The following is a 22,361-nucleotide window of genomic DNA, read 5'->3' on the forward strand; positions in this document are numbered from 1 at the left end:
AGTAAATTACCATTTCAGGGACATTTACTCTTTGGGAAATGTCTGAATGATCTTATGACCTGCGTGCAGGATCACAAGCTAAAGTCTTTACCGGACAACAGACCTCAAGCCCCTAGAGCAGGGGTGTCAAGCTCAATCACATAAGGGGCCGAAATCTGAAACATAGGCTAAGTTGTGGGCCGAATTTTTAGCTAAGACATTTAAGGGTCCTTCTATTAAGGTAAGCTAACCGATTTTATTGTATGCTAAATGCGCACCTTAATAAAAGGACCCCTTAGTCTTAGTAGAAGTCTAGGGTTACAACCTGTCCAACCCCCGCGCCAGCTCTGTGATGTAAACAAAATAAATAAAAAAGACTTTTCCTCTCTCTATTAGGTCCTAGTTCACACTTGCTGTCTAACACCAACTCTGGCAGGATACACATTTCAAATCTGACATATTGTAATCACAATAAAAAACAAACAAAAGAGAGACCCAGCAGTCCACAGTGAATTAAATCCAACGAGAAAAGCGAAAAAAGACTGTAGATAAGATGTTCTGTAAATGATTTATATGATTTTTTACTTTCCACAATGAAATCAACAAAGTCCAAATACAAATGTAATAGTCCAACCGGTTGGACTATTACATTTGTATTTGGACTTTGTTGATTTTATTGTGGAAAGTAATAAATCATATAAATCATTTACAGAACATCTTATCAACAGTCTTTTTTTGCTTTTTATATTGCAATCACAAAACAGAAAATAAAATTATTTTTTCTACCTTTTGTTGTGTGGCCATTATTCAAATTGTGTTGGTCCCAGTCTCTGGTTGTCTTCTGATAACTCGCTTGCCAGGGTTCCTGCCCATTTGTAGGTTTCTTCTTTCTCCATGCTAACCATCCATCTTCCATCTCTGTCCTCCTTCCGTTTCCCTTCCCTCCCCAGAGGTCTGGCATCTTTCCTTTTTTCATCTCCATCCCTGCAGCTGCAGCAATGGATCACACCATCCCTAGGGTCCACCATCTCTCCCTTTCTCTTCCCAACTACCCTCCTATCCAGTCAGTATCTCTATCCCCCTCCACACCATCCCTTGTGTCCAACTTCTCTCCCTTTCTGTTCCTTCCTTCCCTCCCTTCATCCCATTGTCCACCATCTCTCTCTCCTCTGTTTTTAGACCCATTATTTCTTCTCCTCCCCCCCAATCCATATCTGGACACTTGACTAATAAAAGCCCAGTCCAAATCTGAAGGCAGACTAGCGATTAACAGAGTGATTCAACTGCTGCAGAAGCTGGGCTGGATGGTCAACCTTTGGTAAAGCCACCTGGAGCCGACACAAATTTCTGAGTATCTGGGAGTCCGGTTCGACACAAGGAAAAATGGTATTTTCCCCAGAAGCCCGCAGAGAGAAGCTTCTGCATTGGATACGGGAGTTTCTGAACGAGTCTGCTCCGACGGCCTGGCATTATTTGCAGGTACTGAAATCAGTGGTTGTGACAATGGGCCATGGACAATGGTCACCTGGGCAAGGGTGCTCTTGTGTCTGCTGTAGGATGTGCTCCTCTCTCGATAGTGGTGCCTTGGATAGCGGAATCTCATCATAGTCTACCTCAGTTTCTCACCAGAGGAGTTCCCCTTCACATCTCTTCATGCGTGACTCTGATGATGGACGTCAGCCTATACAACTGGGGGGCACATTTGCGAGGAGCGTCCAGTTCAGGAATGCTGGTTCCCTTCCCTGAGGAAGTGGTCGATCAACCACTTGGAACTTCAAGCCATCCACCTGGCACTTCAGGAGTGACCCTGTATCACGGGGAGTGGTCACTCACTGTCCCAAGGGAGGATCCGGAGGGGCCTAAAGCCCGCATTGCTGACAGTGGCCGGTGGAGGAGCAGGAGGAACTCCCGACTTAAAGGTATGGGGGGTCCCGATGGTGTGGGGGGGGGTTCCGATGGCAGGAAGGATTGGGCATCCCTCCTGCCATATCAGTTCAGTGGGGGGGGGGGTGTCAATGGCAGGAGGGAGTGGGTATCCCTCCTGCCATATCAGTTCAGTGCAGGGGAGGCCGATGGCAAGAGTGAGTGGGCATCCATCCTGCCATATCAGTTCGGCATGGGGGCCGATGGCAAGAGGGAGTGGGCATCACTCCTGCCATATTTAAGATCATCGGCATCTGCAGCGGGGGTATCTGTTGACAGGAGGGATTTGGCATCCCTCCTGCCATATTCGTGTGGGGGGAGGGGAACATCTGGTGGCAGGAGGGAGTGGGTATCCCTCTTGCTTTTTTTTTGGGTTTGGGGAGGGAGGGAGCGCTTTGTAGTGGGGGCTTTATTTTTTCATTTTTTTAAATTGGGCAGATATTTTGAGTGTGTGAAAAAAAACAAACCCCAAAACAAAAACCAACCCCCTCCCCCCAAAAAAAAACCTGGCTGAAGTCCTGACAGCAGTGACAGTAGGCTGCTTCTCCTGTCACTACTGTCAGGGCTCTGCACATGTCTCAATCATTCACTGAGCGACTGAGTCGGTGTGTTTGCACCTCCGTGCAAATCATTTGCATGCAAACTTGATAGTGAATCTATCGCTGTTTGAAAATTGGCCAATAGCGATTGAGTCGCTATCTTTAATGAATCTGGGCCTATGTCGGCTAGACGCCTAACTTTAGGCAGACTATAGAATTTGCAGTTAACCTGAGAGTTGGTACTCTGAAAGATTTTCTTTCAATGCTTTGAAAGCAATATATAAGTTGTATGCCCTTCCTTGATATAAATGTTTATTACAGCCTTTAAAATGTGCTTTTTTTTTTTTTTTTTTTTTACTCATTGGGCAGGCAAGAAGGGGAAGGTTTATTTACATTTCTACATCAGCATACTAAATGGATGCCAAGAGGTGAAAGCATTACATTAATACTCATGTTGGATGATGCATAGCTTTCAGTTTGGATTATCTAGACAGAGGAATGTTACAGTGGGAGGGCACAAGACTGAGTCATGAGAACATACAATGAAATTGTTTCAGATAACTTCTTCCGTAGTTAAAAGGAATTATGCAAGGCATGCATCACTTCAGGAAGTTGTATATGTTTTTACAAATGACTGTCCCTTCCAAGTGCCTCTGCTATGATTAATCTGTGATACAGTCATGCAGAATATGTGCAACTTTTTTAAAAACAGCTTAATTTCCCAATGAGTTCTAGATGGTGTAGAAAGAGTAAAAAAAAAATAAAAATACAGTTCAATGAATGGTATATGGTTTACGCTTTATTTCCTTTTATTTACACTTATATGCTGCCTTTATCCAAAGTGGATTACAAAATTAGACTTGATATACTGCCTTTCCTCATTGCATGTACCAAATCAGTGTATAAACAATAATCCCAAAGAAGGAAGGAGTGCTGTTAAGAATAGGAAAAAGCTGAGCATCAGAAAGCAGAGAGAACAGATCTCATGGGAAGGGCCTTAGGCATCTGAGCCAATCAAGGCCTTAGACCCCCACCTTGGTGCATCCCAGAATGCACTGGGAAGGAGAAGGCCCGCCATTTTGGAGTGGCGGGCCTGTCGGCCAGAGAGTATAAGCATCCCTCCAGCCAGACCTTCTCTGAGGGGTGAGGGTGTTGGGAGTAGACCTAGGGGAGCCCGCAGCCTTGTGGCTTCAAGGTTTGCGGTGGTTCGGGGGGTAAGGTAAGGTTTGCGGTGGTTTGGGGGGTGGCAGCAGGAGGGAGTGGGCATCCCTCTTGCTGATTTCGGTGGGACTTGTGAGGGGTCCTCTGATGCAGCTGCTCAGCTAATCGTGCAGGGGGGGGATTCTCATGCCACGATCAGCTGATAGCAAGGGATCCCTGGATCAGGCAGGCGCGATTCTCTAACCAGCGCCTTTGACATGGGTGTCAGAGAGTTGAGGCGGTTAGGCAGGGTTTTCAGACAGACGTGTGGTGTGCGATTCTCAGCCGCTTCTTAGGTAGCTGCTGAGACTGGCGCCCTATACAGAATCTACCTCTTTTTTTCCTGTTCATCTGCTACACAGTTTAGGTTCTCTTCTACACCCATGTTTTAAAAGACAAAACAATTACCTTCTCATATGATGTAAAAATAAAATTTTTTCAACAATCCTAATAAAGATTTATCTCATTAAAAAAAGTGCAGTTGCCTAAAAGTTTATGGGACAGTAACTGGCCATAATCTCTTCCAGTTCCTAAAATCTGAGCTCTATTATACTTCTTGTTCTGGAGCTATGTTGTGTCAAATATTTAGAAATATGACTTTTAACTTGGTCAAGCAACTATTCTTTCCACAATCTGAACCTAAAGTTGACATTTTTTCACTATCTTCCATGGAACGAAAAAGTGGCCCAATAACGGAATGAAAAAGTGGCCCCAATAACGAGGCCCCTAATTTTGGAAGAAGTTGAGATCCTGCTCTAAGACTTTGCATATATTCACTGCATATCCTATTGTACTTCCAGTAAAAATTTCATCAACATCTGAGATGTTCAAGTGAGGAGGCCTCCTAGACCACTTGACATGGAATGGCCCCTATGTGAATATTGCAGTTATAGCATGCTTGACCCTGACAAGCCTAGAGAGCAGATGACCTGACCGGAGAAAATCAAACACAGGTTCTCCATATGGCAACATTTACTACTGAATTTCAAGGCCAGCTCCTGAAAATTTGTTTGGATTGTTTTCAGAAGCAGGGTTCTTTATACAGTGCCCGCAAAACTCTTCACACTCTTGTATATTTTTTACATTCTGCTTTTACAATTCAAAATGCATTTAAATAAGAGTGAGTTTTACAGATTTATGCTGATTTTCTGTAATTGTTCTTTCATGCTCATGTTGTTGTTTTAATATGTTAAAATATGGGAGCCATTAACATCGTTTTGCCATGATTAGATGCCATCTTTCTGTGGAAGATACACAATTAAAATAGAGTGGGGGTGGGCTGGTATTGGAGAGGTTATGTGATAGAACTAATAACAGGGTTTGAGGGAGGGGGGGAGGGATTCTTATTTGTGTATAGAGTATGATGATAAGATTTTCAAGTGATTTGTTAATTGTTGTTATGATTTTTGTACACTTGATGAAAGGTTAAAAATGAATAAAGAATTAAAAAAAAAAAAAAAAAGGAGTGAGGTTTTACTGATTTATGCTGATTTTCTGTAATTGTTCTTTCATGCTCATGTTGTTGTTTAATATGTTAAGTTCCTAACTGATCAACAAATCATACCGTATACTTTCAACATGAAAATGTAATTATAGAAAGATTAGTGTAGATAGTGAGGCTCGACTTTCAAGCATTTAGAATTATAATTTTTAAACAGCAGAATGTGAAAAATGCAGAAGAGTTTGAAGACTTTGCAAATGTTGATAAAATATTTGCTTAATTCTTTTGAGGAGCACATAGGCAGCACTGGAGTTTGTATTAAGGTATTGCATCAATGTATTCCAGTTAAGCAAGTGTTTTTCTTAGACGCAAAAACCACATCTTGCTCTTCAGGGCCATTAAGTCATTCATATTATAATCTATAAAATGGTGGCCCCCAGGCTCCAATAAGATCTAGCATAGTAGCAAAAATGCAGGACTGTGAATCTATAGCAGGGGTGTCCAATACGTTGATCACGATCAACCGGTCGATCGGGAAGGCAACGCGAGTCGATCATGGAGCCCATCCTGGGTTCCATGATAGAGTCGTGTTGCCGTCCCGATTGACCGGCCAATCAGCCTTCCTCTCCCTGAGGTTCCCCACCGGTCATCACTTCACGCACACCCATTCTCGCGCCCTTCCTTGCCCGACTGCCAGAACCCGTCTTCCCTCTCTCTCTTTCTCCCGTAGACAATCTTTGATAGACTGGGGGTGATGTCACTTCCTTCGGGAGAAGGCGGGAAGTAGGTCTAGGGAAGTCACGACCCTTGAGAGCTGAGCACCGGCTGTCCTTGGCTGAATCGACAGAGCCGCCAGACTGGAGAAAGGCGGTTGGGAGCAGGAGGTGCTCTGCCCAAAAATGCAAGAACTGCTGCTGCTGCTTTGACGTCTTGAGTCTGAAAATGGGAAGTTGAGGGGGGGCGGGGCTATACATTCTTGTAAGTGCCGTGGTGAAAGGAGACTGGAATGGCTCTCATGGAAGGATTTATAGACTGGCTTTTTCTTTTCCTTGGCCCTGGGTGTCCGGAGATTTGGGCCTGCAAAAGCCTCGCGCTGACCAGCATTCCTCTCCCTGACGTCAATTCTGACATCGGAGAGGAATTTCTGGGCCAGCCAATCGCCTGGCTGGCCCAGAACTTCCTCTCCAACATCAGAATTGAAGGGGAGCGGAACGCTGGTCAGCGCAAGACTTCTGCAGGGAGAGCTTGGGGCAGCGGGGCTTGGAGGCCTGTTCCCCGGTGGCGGCGGCAAACCTAGTGGCTTGGGGGAGGGCAGGGAGAAAGAAACAAAGGGGGCAGGGAGGGAGACAGAAAGAAGGGGGGCAGAGAGACAAAGAAAGAAGGGAAATGGAAAGAAAGAGGGAACAGGGAGACAGAAAGAAAGTGGGCATGGAGTGAAAGAGAAAGAAAGAAGGGGGCAGGGAGAAAGAAAAAGTTGGGGGAGAGAATGAGGTCTGGAGGAGAGAAAGCATATAGGAGGCTGAAAAAAGGGAAGAAATATTGGATGCAGGAGTGGGCTGAAGTCAGAAGAAGTGCAGCCAGAGTGAAGTGAGAAGAAGAAAGTGCAACCAGAGACCCATGAAATCACCAGACAACAAAAGTAGGAAAAATGATTTTATTTTCAATTTAGTGATCAAAATGTGTCCGTTTTACTAAACCGCAATAGCGTTTCTTAGCGCAGGGAGCCTATGAGCGTTGAGAGCAGCGTGGGGTATTCAGCACAGCTCCCTGCACTAAAAAACGCTATTGCGGTTTAGTAAAACGAGAGAGGGTATATTTGTCTATTTTTGTATGGTTGTTTTTGAGGTGACATTGCATAGAGTCATCTGCCTTGACCTCTTTGAAAAAAACCTGGAATGTGAATGATATTTAACATTTTCTTTGCCTTTCAGTGTGCTTTGTGGGGTTTTTTAAAATTATTTTATTGTTGGTAGATCATTTTGACTTGGTCATTTTAAAAGTAGCTCGCAAGCCCAAAAAGTGTGGGCACCCCTGATCTAGAGTCTTGAGCTGTCAGATTCCTTATCCTACCATTCACTGTATTATCCTAAACAAATTGTTAAAGGGTATGCACAATTTAACTTGGTAGCTCAGTGTCTCTCAAACTGTGTGCCAGGAGAGATTCCAGAATTTTACTTTATTTTAAAAATTTCCCTTCATAAGTATACACGCAAGAGTCTCAATGTTATGAGTGTCTGTGTGCGAAAAGATACAACCGCCCATTCTTTGACGTGATTAGTACTTGAAAACTAACGGCAAGTAATTTTATTTTTATTTTTTATGTAATAGTTATCCTAACTTGAGCAACAAAGCAATCAAGGTTTTGTTACTGTTTGGATCTTCTTATCTTTGCGAACTTGGATTTTCAGCTCTGATAGTAAAATAAATTCAAACCCTCCCCCCCCCCCCAAACGTCTGCAGGTGGTGGATGTTGAAACGGATGTTTGCTTGCCAACTATCGAGCCAAGTTTTGAGTTAATATGCACTCAAAAACTAGCACATCCATCACATTGATTAGCAATCGTATCTACTTAGTTTCACCATTGTTACAATTACCCATACATAGATGAAAGAACTTTAAATAAATAACTCTCAAATCTAATTTTTGTTGGTTTTGCAATTTTATAATTCAATTATAATGTGCTTCGAAAAACATTTGCTCCATTTAGTGTGCCAGAGTTGAAAGAAAGTTTGAAAGACATTGTGGTAACTGTTTGGGCATGTGGCACTGTGTTACAGAAACATAAAAACATGTTTTCAGATAAAGGCCAAATGGCCCATCCAGTCTGTCCATTCACAGCATCCATTATCTCCTCCTATCCCTAAGAGATCCTACGTTCCTATCCCATGCTTTCTTGAATTCAGACAGTCCTTGTCTCCACCACCTCTACCAGGAGCCTATTCATTCATGCATTCATGCACCCTTCCTGTAAAAAAGAAGTATTTTCTTAGATTACTCCTGAGCTTATCACTTTTTAACTTTATCCTTTGCCCTCTCATTCCGTAGCTTCTTTTCAAATGAAAGAGACTCACCTTATGCCATGTAGGTATTTAAATGCCTCTATCTTATCTTCTCTCCGAAGTACCATATACATTTTTTTATAAATGATTTATTCAAACGAACAAGTCAAGCACAGATACATTGGTACAAATTTTTATAGTAACATAGGAACAAAAACCCCAAGAAATACAACACAGGCAAAGCAGAATGAGTCCAGGTGTTGGTTCTTACAACTCAGACTCGACCAACAAGAAGTTACCCCACAACCAGACTTCCCCTCTCACCCCACTAGCCCACCCTCTCAATGATTAACAGTAGGCAACAAAGGTATTGCTGGTTTCTGCATTCTATTTATAATTTGACTCTTTACAGTGGGGAATAGAGTATCTAGATAAGGGAACCAAACAGACAAAAAGACCTCACTCCAGCTTCTAGAGAAATGAGTCGACATAGATTCCCAAACCATTAAAAGGTGAAATTTATTTCTCCAATACCAGATAGTGGGTGGGGAGTCCTGTAATTAATGATTTAGAATGCATTTCTTCCCCAGGATATAACCTTTACTAAGGAGCAAATTCTTCTGGACCAACCTGTTTATATCTTTTTCAAATTGCGGTCTCCAGAATTGTATACAACATTCTAAATGAGGTCTCACCAGAATCTTATAAAGGGGCATCAATACCTCCTTTTTCCTACTGGCCATACCTCTCACTACGCACCCCAGCATTCTAGCTTTCGCTGTTACTTTTTTGACCTATTTAAGATCATCACATAATATCACTCTCAAGTCCCGCTCCTTTTTCGTGTACAAAAGATCTTCACCTGTTTTCTGGGGTGTTGCAACCCAAATGCCTGACCTTACATTTTTCTTAGTTGCCAAATTTTAGACCATTCTGCAAGCTTCACTAGGTCATTCCTAATGTTATTCACACCATCAGGGGTGTCTACTCTATTGCAGATTTTGGTATTATCCGCAAAAAGGCAAATCTTACTTGTTGGTGTCTTCTAATGTAATCATGACTAGTGAAAAAGATCTAAGTATAGACCCTGTGGTGTATGGGTCTGGGGATGACAGCGTGTTTACCATGAGTCTTTTTTTACTTTTAGTTTAATTCCCTCGCTCCATTACTCTCTCTACATCTTTTGTCCTATTTGGAAAATGGAGTTGTTTTCTAGCTATAGTTCTGTCTGTAAACTGCTTTATAGTGACAACCCTGATAGGCAGTATAGTAAATGACCAGTAATAATAAAAAGATGTACTGAGAGGCTTTTCACTGTGTAATTTCACCTCTCATACTGATGCAAAAATTCTTTGGTTTCTTTGCCTTTTTTCCTACTCTGTAGGATTCATCTATTTCTCCAGCTCAGCGGGATGAGGTAATTCAGTGGCTGGCTAAACTCAAGACCCAGTTCCATCTTTATCCAGAAACACTTGCCCTGGCCATCAGTCTTTTGGACCGGTTTTTAGCAACAGTAAAGGTAAAGATATGAATATAATCCAAAATGAGGTGCTGGCTGCCTTATCAATATTTTGTTCCTGTGCTAGTTTTTTTTTTATTATTGGATCAGGATCCTGTTAAAGGTCAGCATGTGAATTTTGAACCTTGTCTCTTACCACAGATGGATAGGAGAAAAACAGTAAGAAGTGGCATAGCAGAAATGCAAGGACACCATAGTGTATTCAAAGCCAGAACCATTAACCAGATCCTCAAGACAAATTTAGAACCAGTCCTGATTTTCTAACATCTACATCTAGATGCATTATAGGACCTGCAGCACTGATTTCAGTAGATAGAATCAGGAATTAGATTTTTCACACTGCTTTGGGATGTAAGTTAAAAACCAGGGCTGAAGAAAAAAAGCTTCCTGGAGTTGGGTAACTTGGAAGTTCTGTGGCAAGTGTATATGTGTTTGATAATGTATACTGAAGAGTGTTTGTGTAGGAGAGGAATGTGTGTGTTGGAGAGAGGTATAAGATTTGCTTTTATTTTGGATGGTGGATAGATTGAGTTGATGACTATTTTTTTTTCTTTAAGAAATTGATTTGGGGGGGGGAATTTGTTTATTGGTGGGGAGTGTGTGTGTATGGGGGGGGGGGATTGGAGAGTGTGTGTATATTCTGATTCAGCAGCAAAACAGCTTTTTTCTTGGGAGTACTGAATAAACCAAGCTCTTTAACTTTCCTTTCATCTCCATGGTTGCTTATGCTATGTGAGGTAAAAATTTGTTAGGGTCACGGCTCCCGGGCCATCCTGTCCCGCTGCTCCAGTTACCAGCTACTTTCTGTGTTTCTGTTTTTTCCATTTGTCTTTCCTTGAAGTTTTATATCCTAATATTTCCTGTAAAACTTTATATAGCCAGGAAATTTATGTCTGTATGTGTACAGAGAAAAATGACCTAGTTGGCATACAGAACTCCTAATAACTAATCTAGGAGTACCTGCAGATGCTGTATGAATTACTTGCTGTTTATTTGTCAGTGTGAATGCAGAGTTCACGGTTGGTTGTCCTGGCAGTGTAGCTGAATGTGAAAGAACTGGTCACAGATGTGTTTGTGCACATTTCTACCTCCAATAACTTGTGTCTTCCCTTGTAGGCCCGTCCAAAATACTTGCGCTGTATTGCAGTCAGCTGTTTCTTCCTAGCTGCTAAGACCATCGAGGAAGATGAGGTATCATTTTGGAATATTGATACTTGTGTTTAGAATGCATTGCATATAGGGATAAGTCAAATTATTTTCTGATTTTTACCCACATGCCCCCACGACATTGATACATGTGAAGCATAAGAAAACATTCTAGTTTTAAGAGCCATTACTGAAAGGTAAATTTTGTTTTCAGGTTCCTGTTTAAAGTATTATAGCAGTTATTTCTAAAAAAAATATCTTCCATTTTTCCTGTTATCCTGTGCAGGGATGTTACTAAGGCAGCTTTAAGAATCCACGGGGAGAGTAATTTTATACCAGGGTGCCTAGGTAGAGTGTGCCTAGGTATGTTGTGCCTGTTTTCTTGAAGGTGGCACATTGCCTTTGTAGGCCTATCTTAAAGCTCTCACGCAGACTTATATCTTCTCTAAAGCAGGAATAATTATGTGTGTGCCAGGGAAATTCTAACCATTCTTCTTCACTCCCAGGAATGCCTGCATGTAGATTTCATAAAATAAAGGTGCTATTTTTTTCTAGCACCTACTTGCTTGCATAATCTAGCCAATTATAGGTGCCTGCTTGAAGACCTAAGATGCTGCTCCGCACAATCAAGTTGCTTAGAAAATCGCCCCTTTTAAGTCTTTGACTTATAAGTAGAAGAGTGCTGCTCATAAATTGTGTCACCAAATCATGGGAAAAGATGTTCTTCAGCTGCTGCTAAATTGTATTGTATTGTATGTATTGAATTTGATTTACTGCTAGCATATAAGTATTAAGTGGTTTACAAAGCTAATAATACGATAGGCACATTAAAACTACCCTCTCTGTCCCAAATGGGCTCAGAATCTGAGCTAAGTGCCAGGGAGAAAACCAATGCACGTAAAAAGGACAAATTAGAAGAGGAAGGAAAGAAGAGTTTTGTGCAGGAGGTGGGTCTGAATATTTGGCATGTCAAAGGCTGAACATTTACTGTACAATAAAGTGCTAGTTTACCTAAATTACCTTTATTGATGAAAACTAAATAATATTTTTTCAACAGAACAATGCCTTAGGGTTTATACTTTTTTTTTTTTTAAATAGGAAAGTGCAATGTTTTCATCTGCAGCCATCCTTAAAATAGTTGTTTGGGGAACTTATGATTAATCTGCACAGTTTCTTGGTTGCCTTTTTTGACAGAGCATAAGTTTACATATACCATACTAATCCCATCCTATATAAATGGATAAGATTCACCCTTAATGTGCCCTTGGTGTGTCAGTAAATGTATGGATGCCTTGTCTCGGGAGGTAGGGCTTGACTGTGACTTGTTTATATGCAGCCATTTTTAACATGTTTTTGCTTGTTCTTTTTGTGGGGTTCATGTTGTATAGAAGATTCCAGTACTGAAGGTGTTGGCCAGAGACAGCCTCTGCGGCTGTTCTCCAGCTGAAATTCTCCGAATGGAGAGGATCATTCTGGATAAATTGAACTGGGATCTGCACACAGCTACACCGCTGGATTTTCTTCATCTCGTAAATAATTTTATTTATTATGTTCCTCCAAACTTCTTTCCTTCTCTTAAGCCAATGTATCACAAACTGTGTGCCTCGGCGAGATTCTGGGTGTGCCACGAGACGCTGGCGAGGAGGAGAGGTGCTGGCTGACTGCCTACAGGCTGTGCCTCTTGCGGTGAGAGGCACATCCTGTAGGCAGACTGCTGGCGCCTCTCCTCCACTCACCCCCTCCCCCACTGACATAATAAGAGCAAGCTCAGGGCCCCGTCTGAAGGGCCTCCATAAATGCACGGGCATCGACATGATGACATCACACATGCATGTGATGTTATCGAGTTGACATCCGTGCCCTCCAGATGCGGCCCTGAGTTTAGTGTGCTGTGGCTTCAGAAAGTTTGTGAGACACTGTCTTAAGCATACCTAATAATAATAATGGTCCAGTGTAGTAACAGCATGACTATATTGAGGGCTGAGACTTCCACACAGTGCATCGAGATCCAGGAAGCACCAGTTAAGGAATGTATGTTAGTATAAAGGATTCTAATGATACTTTTTGTTCCACAAGCCTGCTGTCTATGCAGGCTTGTGTTACAAGCATCCCAGTTTTCTCCTTCATGATCAATGACCATAACACTTTTTAAATAGGCAAATGAGAGATTTTGTTATGCCATACATGCTTGATTCTTTTAAACAAAATTCCAAATTCCTGTCTAATGCAACCAATTGCAGCTTGTTCTGAGATCTTGCTCAAGGTCTGCTCTGTCCCATCAGTGCGTTTCAGTTCTAAAACCAAATCCTGAAATGTATGGAATGGGAGTTTATTGTATCCAAGAAGCAGATGTAATGCCCACGAAAAGAAAGGTGCTTACAGGGTGATTGAGCATTCATTTGTGATAGAGAATGACACAGTGGCTATTACCCACGGGTAACCTGTTGAAACGGGAAGAAAAGAATAACTGATCACCACGGGTACCACCGTGGAGCGGTGAATAGCCTTGTCTCAGCAGTCAAGTGAAAGAATGCGCACGGTTACCAATCATGAAGATCGCTGCTATCCAAGCATCTCCCTCCCTTCCCCTCACCTTTTGCTGGCATTTCATTTTCTTAACTCTGAGGCGCTGCCCGAGCCTTTGAACAAGTTGCGCGCGGCTGCTTAATACTTCTCCTTTAACGCACCCAGAAACAGGAAGTTGCATTAGAGGTGAAGTTTAGGGCAGGCTCACGCAACTTGAAGAAAAGCACAGCAGCTGCAGGGTTTGTTGAGCCTTGATTTTAGTGCCTACCTCTCCGTTTAGATTTCTCTCTTTCCCTTGCATTTTCCTTGAGCTGCTCTATTCCTCGTCCCTTACCTCTTGTATTCTCCTGTCTCTCTATACTGTTCCTCTCCTTAATCCCACCCCTACCTTTATGCTCGTTATGCCACCCCCTCAATACCAATCTTCACTGGCTCTTCATCACCACTCTTTGTGCTGACTGGACCTGGGGACTCCTGTCAGCTCTTCACCATTTGCTACTCTTCTGGCAAAGTGGCTTGGTAGTCAGAACAGCAGGCTAAGATCCAGAGCTCAACCCTGCAGCTGCTACTGACATGACCTTGGACAATTCATGATGTTATCTTCCACTGCTTCAGGTTCAAACAGACTGCAAGCTAGTGCTGCCCGATTCAGGAAAAAAAAATTTCAATTCAATTCATCCTATTGAATTGTTTTTTCAATTCGATTCGATTTTCCTGCCCAATTGGGTGTTTTTTTCAAACATCCTGGTGGGTTTATTTTATAGCCTCTTCATCCCCTTTGCCTTCTCCTAACCACACTGGCGCTGTGGTGTAAACAAAATAAACAAACAAAAAAGACTTTTCCTCTCTCTCTTTTTTTTTTTTTATTATTTATTTATTCAATTTTCAAAATTACAATTCAAGATTCACTTGTACAGAAAGCTTTAAGTCAAGAAAAAAATCACAGCAATATTATAAATTCAAGATACCAATTAACTTAAATCAGCTCAAGTCCACAAAGGATCCAAAATGTAATTATAAACGGAAAAACAAAGAAATATTATTAAGGAAAATAATGCAAGACAGCTGATAAGGACATCTTAATTATTCTATACTCCTCCATTCTTTTCCTTCTCAAGCCGAGAAAGAGATAGGAAAGTTGTCAGCTGGTAAGGCTCAAAGAAAACATATTTTTGGGAATTATATTGTATAACACATTTACAAGGATAACGCAAGAAAAAAGTTGCTCCAAGAGCTATTATTCCTGGTTTTAACATAAGAAACTCTTTTCTTTGCCTTTGTGTGTCCCTGGCTAAATCTGGGAACATTTGTATTTTGAGTCCCATAAATTCTTTCGCTCTATTTTTAAAGAAAAGTCTCAAAATCCAATTTTTGTCCATTGTTAGAGCTAAAGTTGCCACTAGTGTTGCAGGAGTAGTCATTTCTTTATCTGATAATTCCAATAATGCCGATACATCTATTGGTCCTTGGCTATTTTCCTGTTGCTGAATTTGATTTTTCTTAGGGAGATAGTACACCTGTGTAAATGGAGGTAATGAACCCTCAGGAACTTCTAATATTTCCGTCAGGTATCGTTTTAACATCTCTCGCGGAGTAATTGTTGTAATTCGTGGAAAATTAATCAATCTGATATTGTTGCCTCTTGAAAAATTTTCTAATGTTTCAATCTTCCTTCTTAAATTTACATTGTCCTTAATTAAAGTCTCTTGAAGCTGTTTGGAAGATTTTAATTCATTTTTGATAGTGTCTAAAGATATATTGGAGTCAGCAATATCTTGCTTTATTAAGGTAATTTCTTTTTCTTGGTCTTTCATTTTCCCCTCCACTTGCACTTGTTGGACATTAATTGTTTTTGCCATATTTGCCACCAGGTCCCACAGGGCATCTAAAGTAACTTCTTGGGGCTTAACTATGGTAGGAATTTGTAAATGTGTAATCAATAGTTTATGCTCACCATTCGACCGCTCTCCTCCACTTCCCCCCGCCTGAGTGGGTCCAGTTTCAGTTGTTACAGCAACCCCGTCCATATTCAGGCTCTCCTGCAAAGCCTGTGAGCCTGAATCGGCTTCCTCAACGCAGCTCCGCGCAGCCTCTAGGGGAGAGCTCATCCCGACTTCCGGTAGGCTCTCGACCTCTGGGGAGCTGGTTGCACGGGGATGCAAAGGAGGAGGTCTTACGTCGGGGCTCAGAGTGGTCTCAAGACTTCGGTGAGACACCTCCGTTCCGTTCCCACGGGGTGTCTCTAACTGCAATCCCGACGTCATCATGGTGCCCTGGAATCGCCGAAACAGCGCTTCTATATTGCCGGAGGTAGGTGTTCCGGAGCGCAGGGAGGCCCGGCCGGTGCTCTTTCCCCTTCTTTTCGGCATGTTGAAGGCAAAAAATACCGCTCTGAAAAACTCAGAAGTTTAAACTTTAGCGTCTGTTCGGCGACCTGTTTCAGCGGTTTGCATCTGTGGCCATCTTGGTCCTCTCTCTCTTAAATCTTAGCTCACGTTTGCGGTCTAACACCAGCTCTGGCAGGATACACGTTTCAAATCTGGCATATTGTAATCAGAAATTGGAAAATAAAATTAATTTTTCTACCTTTTGTTGTCTGGTCATTATTCAAATCTTGTTGGTCCCAAGCTCTGGTTGTCTTCTGATAACTTGCTTTTCAGGGTCTCCTTCTTTCTTCTTTCTCCGTTCTAACCATCCATCTGCCATCTCTGTCCTCCCCTTGTTTCCCTTACCTCCCCCGGAGGTGTGGCATCTTTCTTTTTTTTTCATCTCCATCCACAGATCTACCTTTTCTTAACTACACTTTCATCCAGCATCTCTCCCTCCTTCCCCACCACCCCAGGGTTCACAATCTCTCCCTTTCTTTTGCCAACTACCTCCTATCCAGCATCTCTATCCTTCCTCCACACCATCCCTTGTGTCCAACTTCTCTCCCTTTCTATTCCTTCCCTCCCTAAATCCCATTGTCCATCATCTCTCTCCCTCTCCTCTATTTTTAGACCCATTATTTCTTCCCCCCGCCAAAACTGGCAAATGCATGTCTCTTTGAACCCCCTTCCCTCCCTCCCTCTGTGTACTTCTACACCAGGGCCCCTCTGAAGGTCTGCCCCCCCCTGAAGGCCTGCCTGTCCCCCCTGAAGGCCTGTGCCACCATCCCTGGCCTGTTCCCCCCCTTAAAGGTCTGCACCTCCCCTTGAAGGCCTGTCCCCCCTGAAGGCCTATGCCACAATCCCTGGCCTGTCCCCCCCCTTAAAGGTCTGCACCTCCCCTTGAAGACCTGTCCCCCCTGAAGGCCTATGCCACAATCCCTGGCCTGTCCCCCCCCCTTTGAAGGCCTGTTCCCCCCCCTTAAAGGTCTGTACCCCCCCCTTGAATGCCTGTTCCCTCCTTGAAGGCCTGCACCCCCAAAAGGCCTGTCCCTCCCGAAGGACTGCGTCCCCCCCCCGGGAAGGCCTCCGTGTTCCTCCTGGCCTCCCCGCACTGTTTACCTCATAGCTGCAGTCTGCAGCGAAGATCGCGGTTACAGCGTCATTGTAAACTTGCTTTGAGCTGTTTTCTCTGCTGCGGTCCCGCCCCTCCTCTGACATCAGAGGCAGGATCGCAGCGGAGGAAACAACTCAAAGCAAGTTTACAAAGATGCTGTAACCGCGATCTTCACTGCCGCCTGCAACTATGAGGTAAACGGTGCAGGGGGAACACGGAGGCCTTACCGGGGGGGGGTGTGTGTGCACAGTCCTTCGGGGAGGCCAGGGGGAAAACCGGACGCCAGGGAGAGGGGGAAGCCGGAGACCAGCACAGCAGCACTTCCCAACTGACTCTCCCTTTAAAGCAGGTGCGGCAATAGCCGGCCAGCAAGAGCAGCGTTGCCGCTCCTGCTTGAGGGGGGAGGGTCAGACGAATCAGGAAGCCGATTTTTGGGGGGTTTTAAATCGATTCCCCCGAAGTGAATCGGTGAACCGATTCGAATTGTGAATCGGGCAGCACTACTGCAAGCTACCTAGGGCAAAAGAAAACCTACAATACCTAGATATAAACCTGTGCTAAGCTTGGACTTGATTTACTTATCCTTTCAAACCCAACTAAACATTTTAGACTCCTCTTCCCTTGTGCCCCACACTGGACTGAAGGTATGTCAAATGCATGACGGGTCATTAGGAAAGCCACTTTTTTTTGTGCTGTATCAGATCCACTGAGTTGGTTCTTTTTTCAGTTTTTTCAATTTCTGACTATATGATCTTGATGTAGTTGGTATTCTCCAATGTTTTGTTGTAGATTTGTTTTCAGCACTGCTGTTGTGATTTGTGTTGTGGGGACGGGGAATGAGCTCATGGGGACATGGACCAAGCTCACGGGATGGGGACGGGGCGGAGATGGGGACAAATTTTTTACCCGTGTCATTCTCTAATTTGTGACTGCTTTGCACTTGCTTGATAATGGTGCAAAAATTGTTCATTACTTTTTACGTCTGCTTCAATTTGCATATAGTGACAATCCTATATGAATCTTATTGAAATGGCTGCATGAAAAAGTGAGGAATACCTATATATATCTTGTGGACATCATAATGTGTTTCAGTCCAGGCTAGAGAATGACGCGGGAAAAAAATCTGTGTCTCTCCCTGCGAGCTTGATCCCCATCCCTGTAAACTGTCTGATCCCATCCGCATAAGCCTCAAATAGTTATGATTTTATATTGAACTTATTAAAGTGTAAAAAGAAACAGTATTCTGTACAATTGTCATTTTATAAACACAAATAATACAGAGCAAGGAACAACAAAACCCCTGTCTCCCCTCCCCTTCACATATATCCCCTCTACTATCAAGAAAACTGAACAAGCCAAATTATTACAGAATGCTACACAGAAATATCATGCTAACAGAATACTGCAGTCACACATGACAGGAATAGTTTTAGGGGAGTGCAACTAGGGCAACTGCCCCCTAGTCAGAGAGAGCCTTAAGCCAGCTGGAAGCTAAAGAAGCACGGCCTGGGCTTTCTGGTCCCCAGTTCTGTGTAATACCAGCTCCAGCAGGATACATATTTCAAATCTGATATATTCTAATCAGAAAATAGAAAAAAAAATATTATTTTTTTTCTACCTTTTGTTGTCTGGTAATTTTATACTTCAAATCACATTGGTCTCAGGCTTTGGGTTTTGTTTCCTTCTGTCTTCATCATGGCATGGCTGGCTCCTGAAGGTAAAATAAGTGCGAGAGGAGCTGGGGAGGAGATGCTGAGTCTGGACCAGGCGCAATTATTTTTACTGCAGGAGCAAGACTTTTTACCTCTCCCAGGGGGCGGTAAAATCTCTTGTCCCTGTTCCCGCGGGGCAGAAAAATGTCTTGTCCTCATTCCTATGGTAAACCCACTGCAAACTTTCCTGCAGTTCCTGCTGTTTACCACGGTAAACTGTCCCCATGTCATTCTCTAGTCCAGGCTTGAAAAAAGGCTATACTCTAGTTGCGTCATTGAAAGCCTTTTCCCATAGACTCAAAATGGGAGAAAATGTGGTAAATAGGCTGTTGAGACTTGTTTAAGTTGCTAACTTTGTCTCGCTTCCTTTATTTATTATTTTTCTGTACCTGCCAAACTTTTTATGCATGTTTCTTCATGTCACAATAAACAATTCTGCAGCAAGGGAAAACTGTTTTCCGTAGTTGGATCTGCTATCTGCAAGCGGATAATGGACTTGTTGAACTGCATTTAAAAAAAGTAGTTCTCTCCATTGTGCTAATGAACTTGGGAATCTTACTAGTAGCAGCCACTGTTGATGTTAATGCATGTACACGTTACTTGTTTGTTTTATTTAGTGTGATTTTTGTACCCCGCTTAGATTTTAAAATAAATAAATAAATACTTACCACAGGGCTCAATGCATAAAATGGGCCCTGTGATAGAAATGCAAGTTAATGGTGCTGGTACACACTGTTAGTAAATGACCTATTCCATGGATCATGTTCATAATTAATAATCTTTTGTAAACCGCGTAGAACTTTTTGGTAACGCAGTTAGTAAGCACAATGTAATGTAATGACCCTCTGAGCGACTTATCTTTCTCTGCTCTCATATTTTATTAACCTTACAGCAGAGGAGTCTATTACTTAGCAAACACAGTTCTAGTCATTAGTTATTTTAATGATACTGGCTTCCCAGGTATTGAATTTAACAATTATGAGATTTACTGACCGACTCTGAGGAGTGATGTATGTGCAGATGTAGAGTGGGAGAAATCACTTAATGGTTAGAAATAATGTCAAGTGCAGTTTCTGTTCTTGTCCCAATATACAGTCCATTCTCGTTATTCACAGTGGTATGGTTCCTGAAAATGTTCGTGAACTGTGAAATCACAAATAAGTCAATGTGAAAATAGAGGTTAGGTTCCAGCACTACATATTGTGCCTCAAAACCGCAGAAAGTGAACAGAGGATCCTATTGGGAAAATAGATTAGGTTCCTGCATGGGACAGCATTTGAAGTACCTGTAATTCACTCTCCAGATGCTTGGGGGCCATATCTGGAAGCAAAGCCTGACTGCAAGGTGAAAGTGAAAGCAAAACAGTTTTTTTTAAAAACGCTGGTCTTCAAATACGCTAACATGGTGGTGCAAATGGGGAATATTGGTTGCAATTGAAGCAACCATGGATAGGAAAAATTGCACATCGTGAACGCATGAATAACAAGAATGCACTGTAAATACTGTGCTTAGATTGCAGACCAGTTTTGCTTCTAATAGAAGTATATTGTGGTTCTGATATATTTTTGTTGCCTTACTTGTTTCCCCAGTTTCATGCTATTGCAGTGAATGTCAGACCTCAGTTACTAGCTGGCCTTCCCAGAATGAACCCTTCCCAACATGTGGCAGTGCTCGGTCAGCAGCTGCTCCGGTGCCTGGCTTGTTACCAGCTTCTGCAGTTCAAGGGTTCCATGGTGGCTCTAGCCATCATCAGTTTGGAAGTGGAGAAACTTATTCCTGATTGGCTGGCTCTTACAATCGAGCTACTACAAAAGACAGAGGTAGGGTGACAACTCTAGTGTTGAAGAGAGACCTTTGGGGGACTTGCTCATTTGTCTTTACAGAGTTTTATAGACTGCTTATAGAGTAAAATTTCAGTCAATATGTAAGAGCTGAACACAGCAAACACACCTTTTGAACTCCAGATAGAAAATGGAAATATCATAAGTATATGATAGAAAACTATTTGGTAGTAGCTGAGTTTATTCTTGCAGAAAATGGAATTAGACTTGACAATATATCATATTCCAAATTATTTTCACAGAGTAGACAGTGAAGTCAATTTAAATTTTTCTTCATCAATATAGAATGGGGAAAATCTTTGATTAAAACAAGTCTCAAAGTTTTTTCTTAAATATCTTAAAAATTAATTTTTAAGTGCCAGTTTTTGAAAATGATTGGAGGTGCTTAACAACATACATTACTCTTTCCTGGACGCAGTGAAGTAGTTTCCTCAGTTTTAGGGGTGTATAAGCATCCAGTACATCCATAGAGCTGGCACCTATGAATGCTAAGTTCCAGGTCCATATCCAAGTTTCTGACCTTGAATAGCATAATTTCTGCTTGGCTGGGGACAACTTAGAAAGAGATGTTCTTTGACATTGCCTATGAATGCTTATGAACGGTGAAAAATGGATTCCTTAGCATCAGTACCAGCCTAGTCTAGAATCCTGTGGGTTGTGTCCATTAACCAGCGGATGGAGACAAAATAACTTGGTGTATGGGCATAGTACAAGCACAGATTTTCCACATTTCTCTCTCTGCAGTGGATGGTAATAGTTCATCATGCAGACTCTGGACTGGATAGGTCAGATAAGCTCCAGAACCAATTGTTACTGATTAAGTTGAGTAAAGCTTCCTCTCGGCATACAAATCAAAGCCCGGGAGAGAAGAAAATAGCTTAGGAAATACTTGGTTCTGCAAAGTCCCTTTTTCCCCAAGAGGGATTTCTTGAGGTTGGAGGTGTCTTTACAAGACGGACAAGAAGTTAACTGAGGCTAGCTTCTGGACCAATTTGAGAACTGGATGCCAGTGGGGCATTCTAAATTGGCAGTGAAAGCCCGAGGAATACCCAGAGAGCTCTGAATTCCTTCCTTCCTCCCCTCACCTGTCATCTTAAAATTTGAAGATTTGTTTTCTGGACTTAGTGCTTACAAATGGGGAAAGTGTTTCTGATGTTACAGTGGGTGATAATCTGCATTTTACGGTTTAATATTAAGATGGGTATAGAGAGGGCTCATTCAAAAGCAAAGGTTTCTAGACTTTTTTATTCCCAATTCTTTATTCATTTTTCATCTTACATCAAGTATACAATATTACATCAATTGAATCATACACATCACTTGAAATTCATTCTATTATCATCTTAAATACATAAATTATCTCCCTCCCCCAACCACCCTTCTCACAAATATTGTAATAAAAAAAAAAATCATGTATGTGTTATATTCATAAATATTGATTAAACCTGTGTTTATAACTGTATACCACCCCCTTTCCCATAATTATAATTATACTTTCAGTGTAAAAAGGCATCTAATCATTATAATAAGTTATCAATGGCCCCCAAATTTTAAGGTTTCTAGACTTTTAAAAACTAACTTTGTTCGGATGGGGGTTTACGTCAAGGAATTATTGTCTGGATGAGAACGCCTGGAAGGAGTGGAAATGCGGTGGGCAAAACTGAAAGGAACGATTGTAAGGGCAACAAACCTTTTTGTGAGGCAAGTAAGTAAAAGTAAGAGGAAAAGAAGGCCGCTTTGGTTCTCAAAAGTAGTAGCTGAGAAGGTAAGGAATAAGAGGTTAGCTTTCATAAACTACAAAAGATCGCAGAAAAAGGAAGATAGGCAAAAATATCTGGAAAAGTTAAGAGAGGCTGATCGTATAGTCAGGAAATCAAAGATGCAAATGGAAGAAAAAAATAGCTGACACAGTAAAATGGGGAGACAAGACATTTTTTAGATATACAGTGGTGCCTCACACAACGGACGCCTCGCACAGCGCACGCTGCGCACAACGAACTTTATGTCTTGATTCGTACAACGAACTTCGTTTCACACAACGAAGTCGCCCGA

The 22,361-nt window shown here is 42.2% G+C and overlaps 1 protein-coding gene across 2 annotated transcripts in view; it reads left to right on the top strand.

Annotated features, from left to right (window-relative positions):
• The window catches only part of CCNI (cyclin I), a 53,183-nt gene that overhangs the window by 13,151 nt on the left and 17,671 nt on the right, over positions 1-22,361 (top strand). For both annotated transcript variants that reach the window (XM_033914360.1, XM_033914352.1), the window contains exons 3-6: positions 9,467-9,601; positions 10,718-10,792; positions 12,136-12,276; positions 20,058-20,288. In XM_033914360.1, the coding sequence (XP_033770251.1) occupies positions 9,467-9,601; positions 10,718-10,792; positions 12,136-12,276; positions 20,058-20,288 (582 nt within the window). The remainder of the gene's footprint in view (positions 1-9,466; positions 9,602-10,717; positions 10,793-12,135; positions 12,277-20,057; positions 20,289-22,361) is intronic.

The sequence above is a fragment of the Geotrypetes seraphini genome, chromosome 1 (assembly GCF_902459505.1).
Source record: "Geotrypetes seraphini chromosome 1, aGeoSer1.1, whole genome shotgun sequence".
NCBI classification, from domain to species: Eukaryota; Metazoa; Chordata; class Amphibia; order Gymnophiona; family Dermophiidae; genus Geotrypetes; species Geotrypetes seraphini.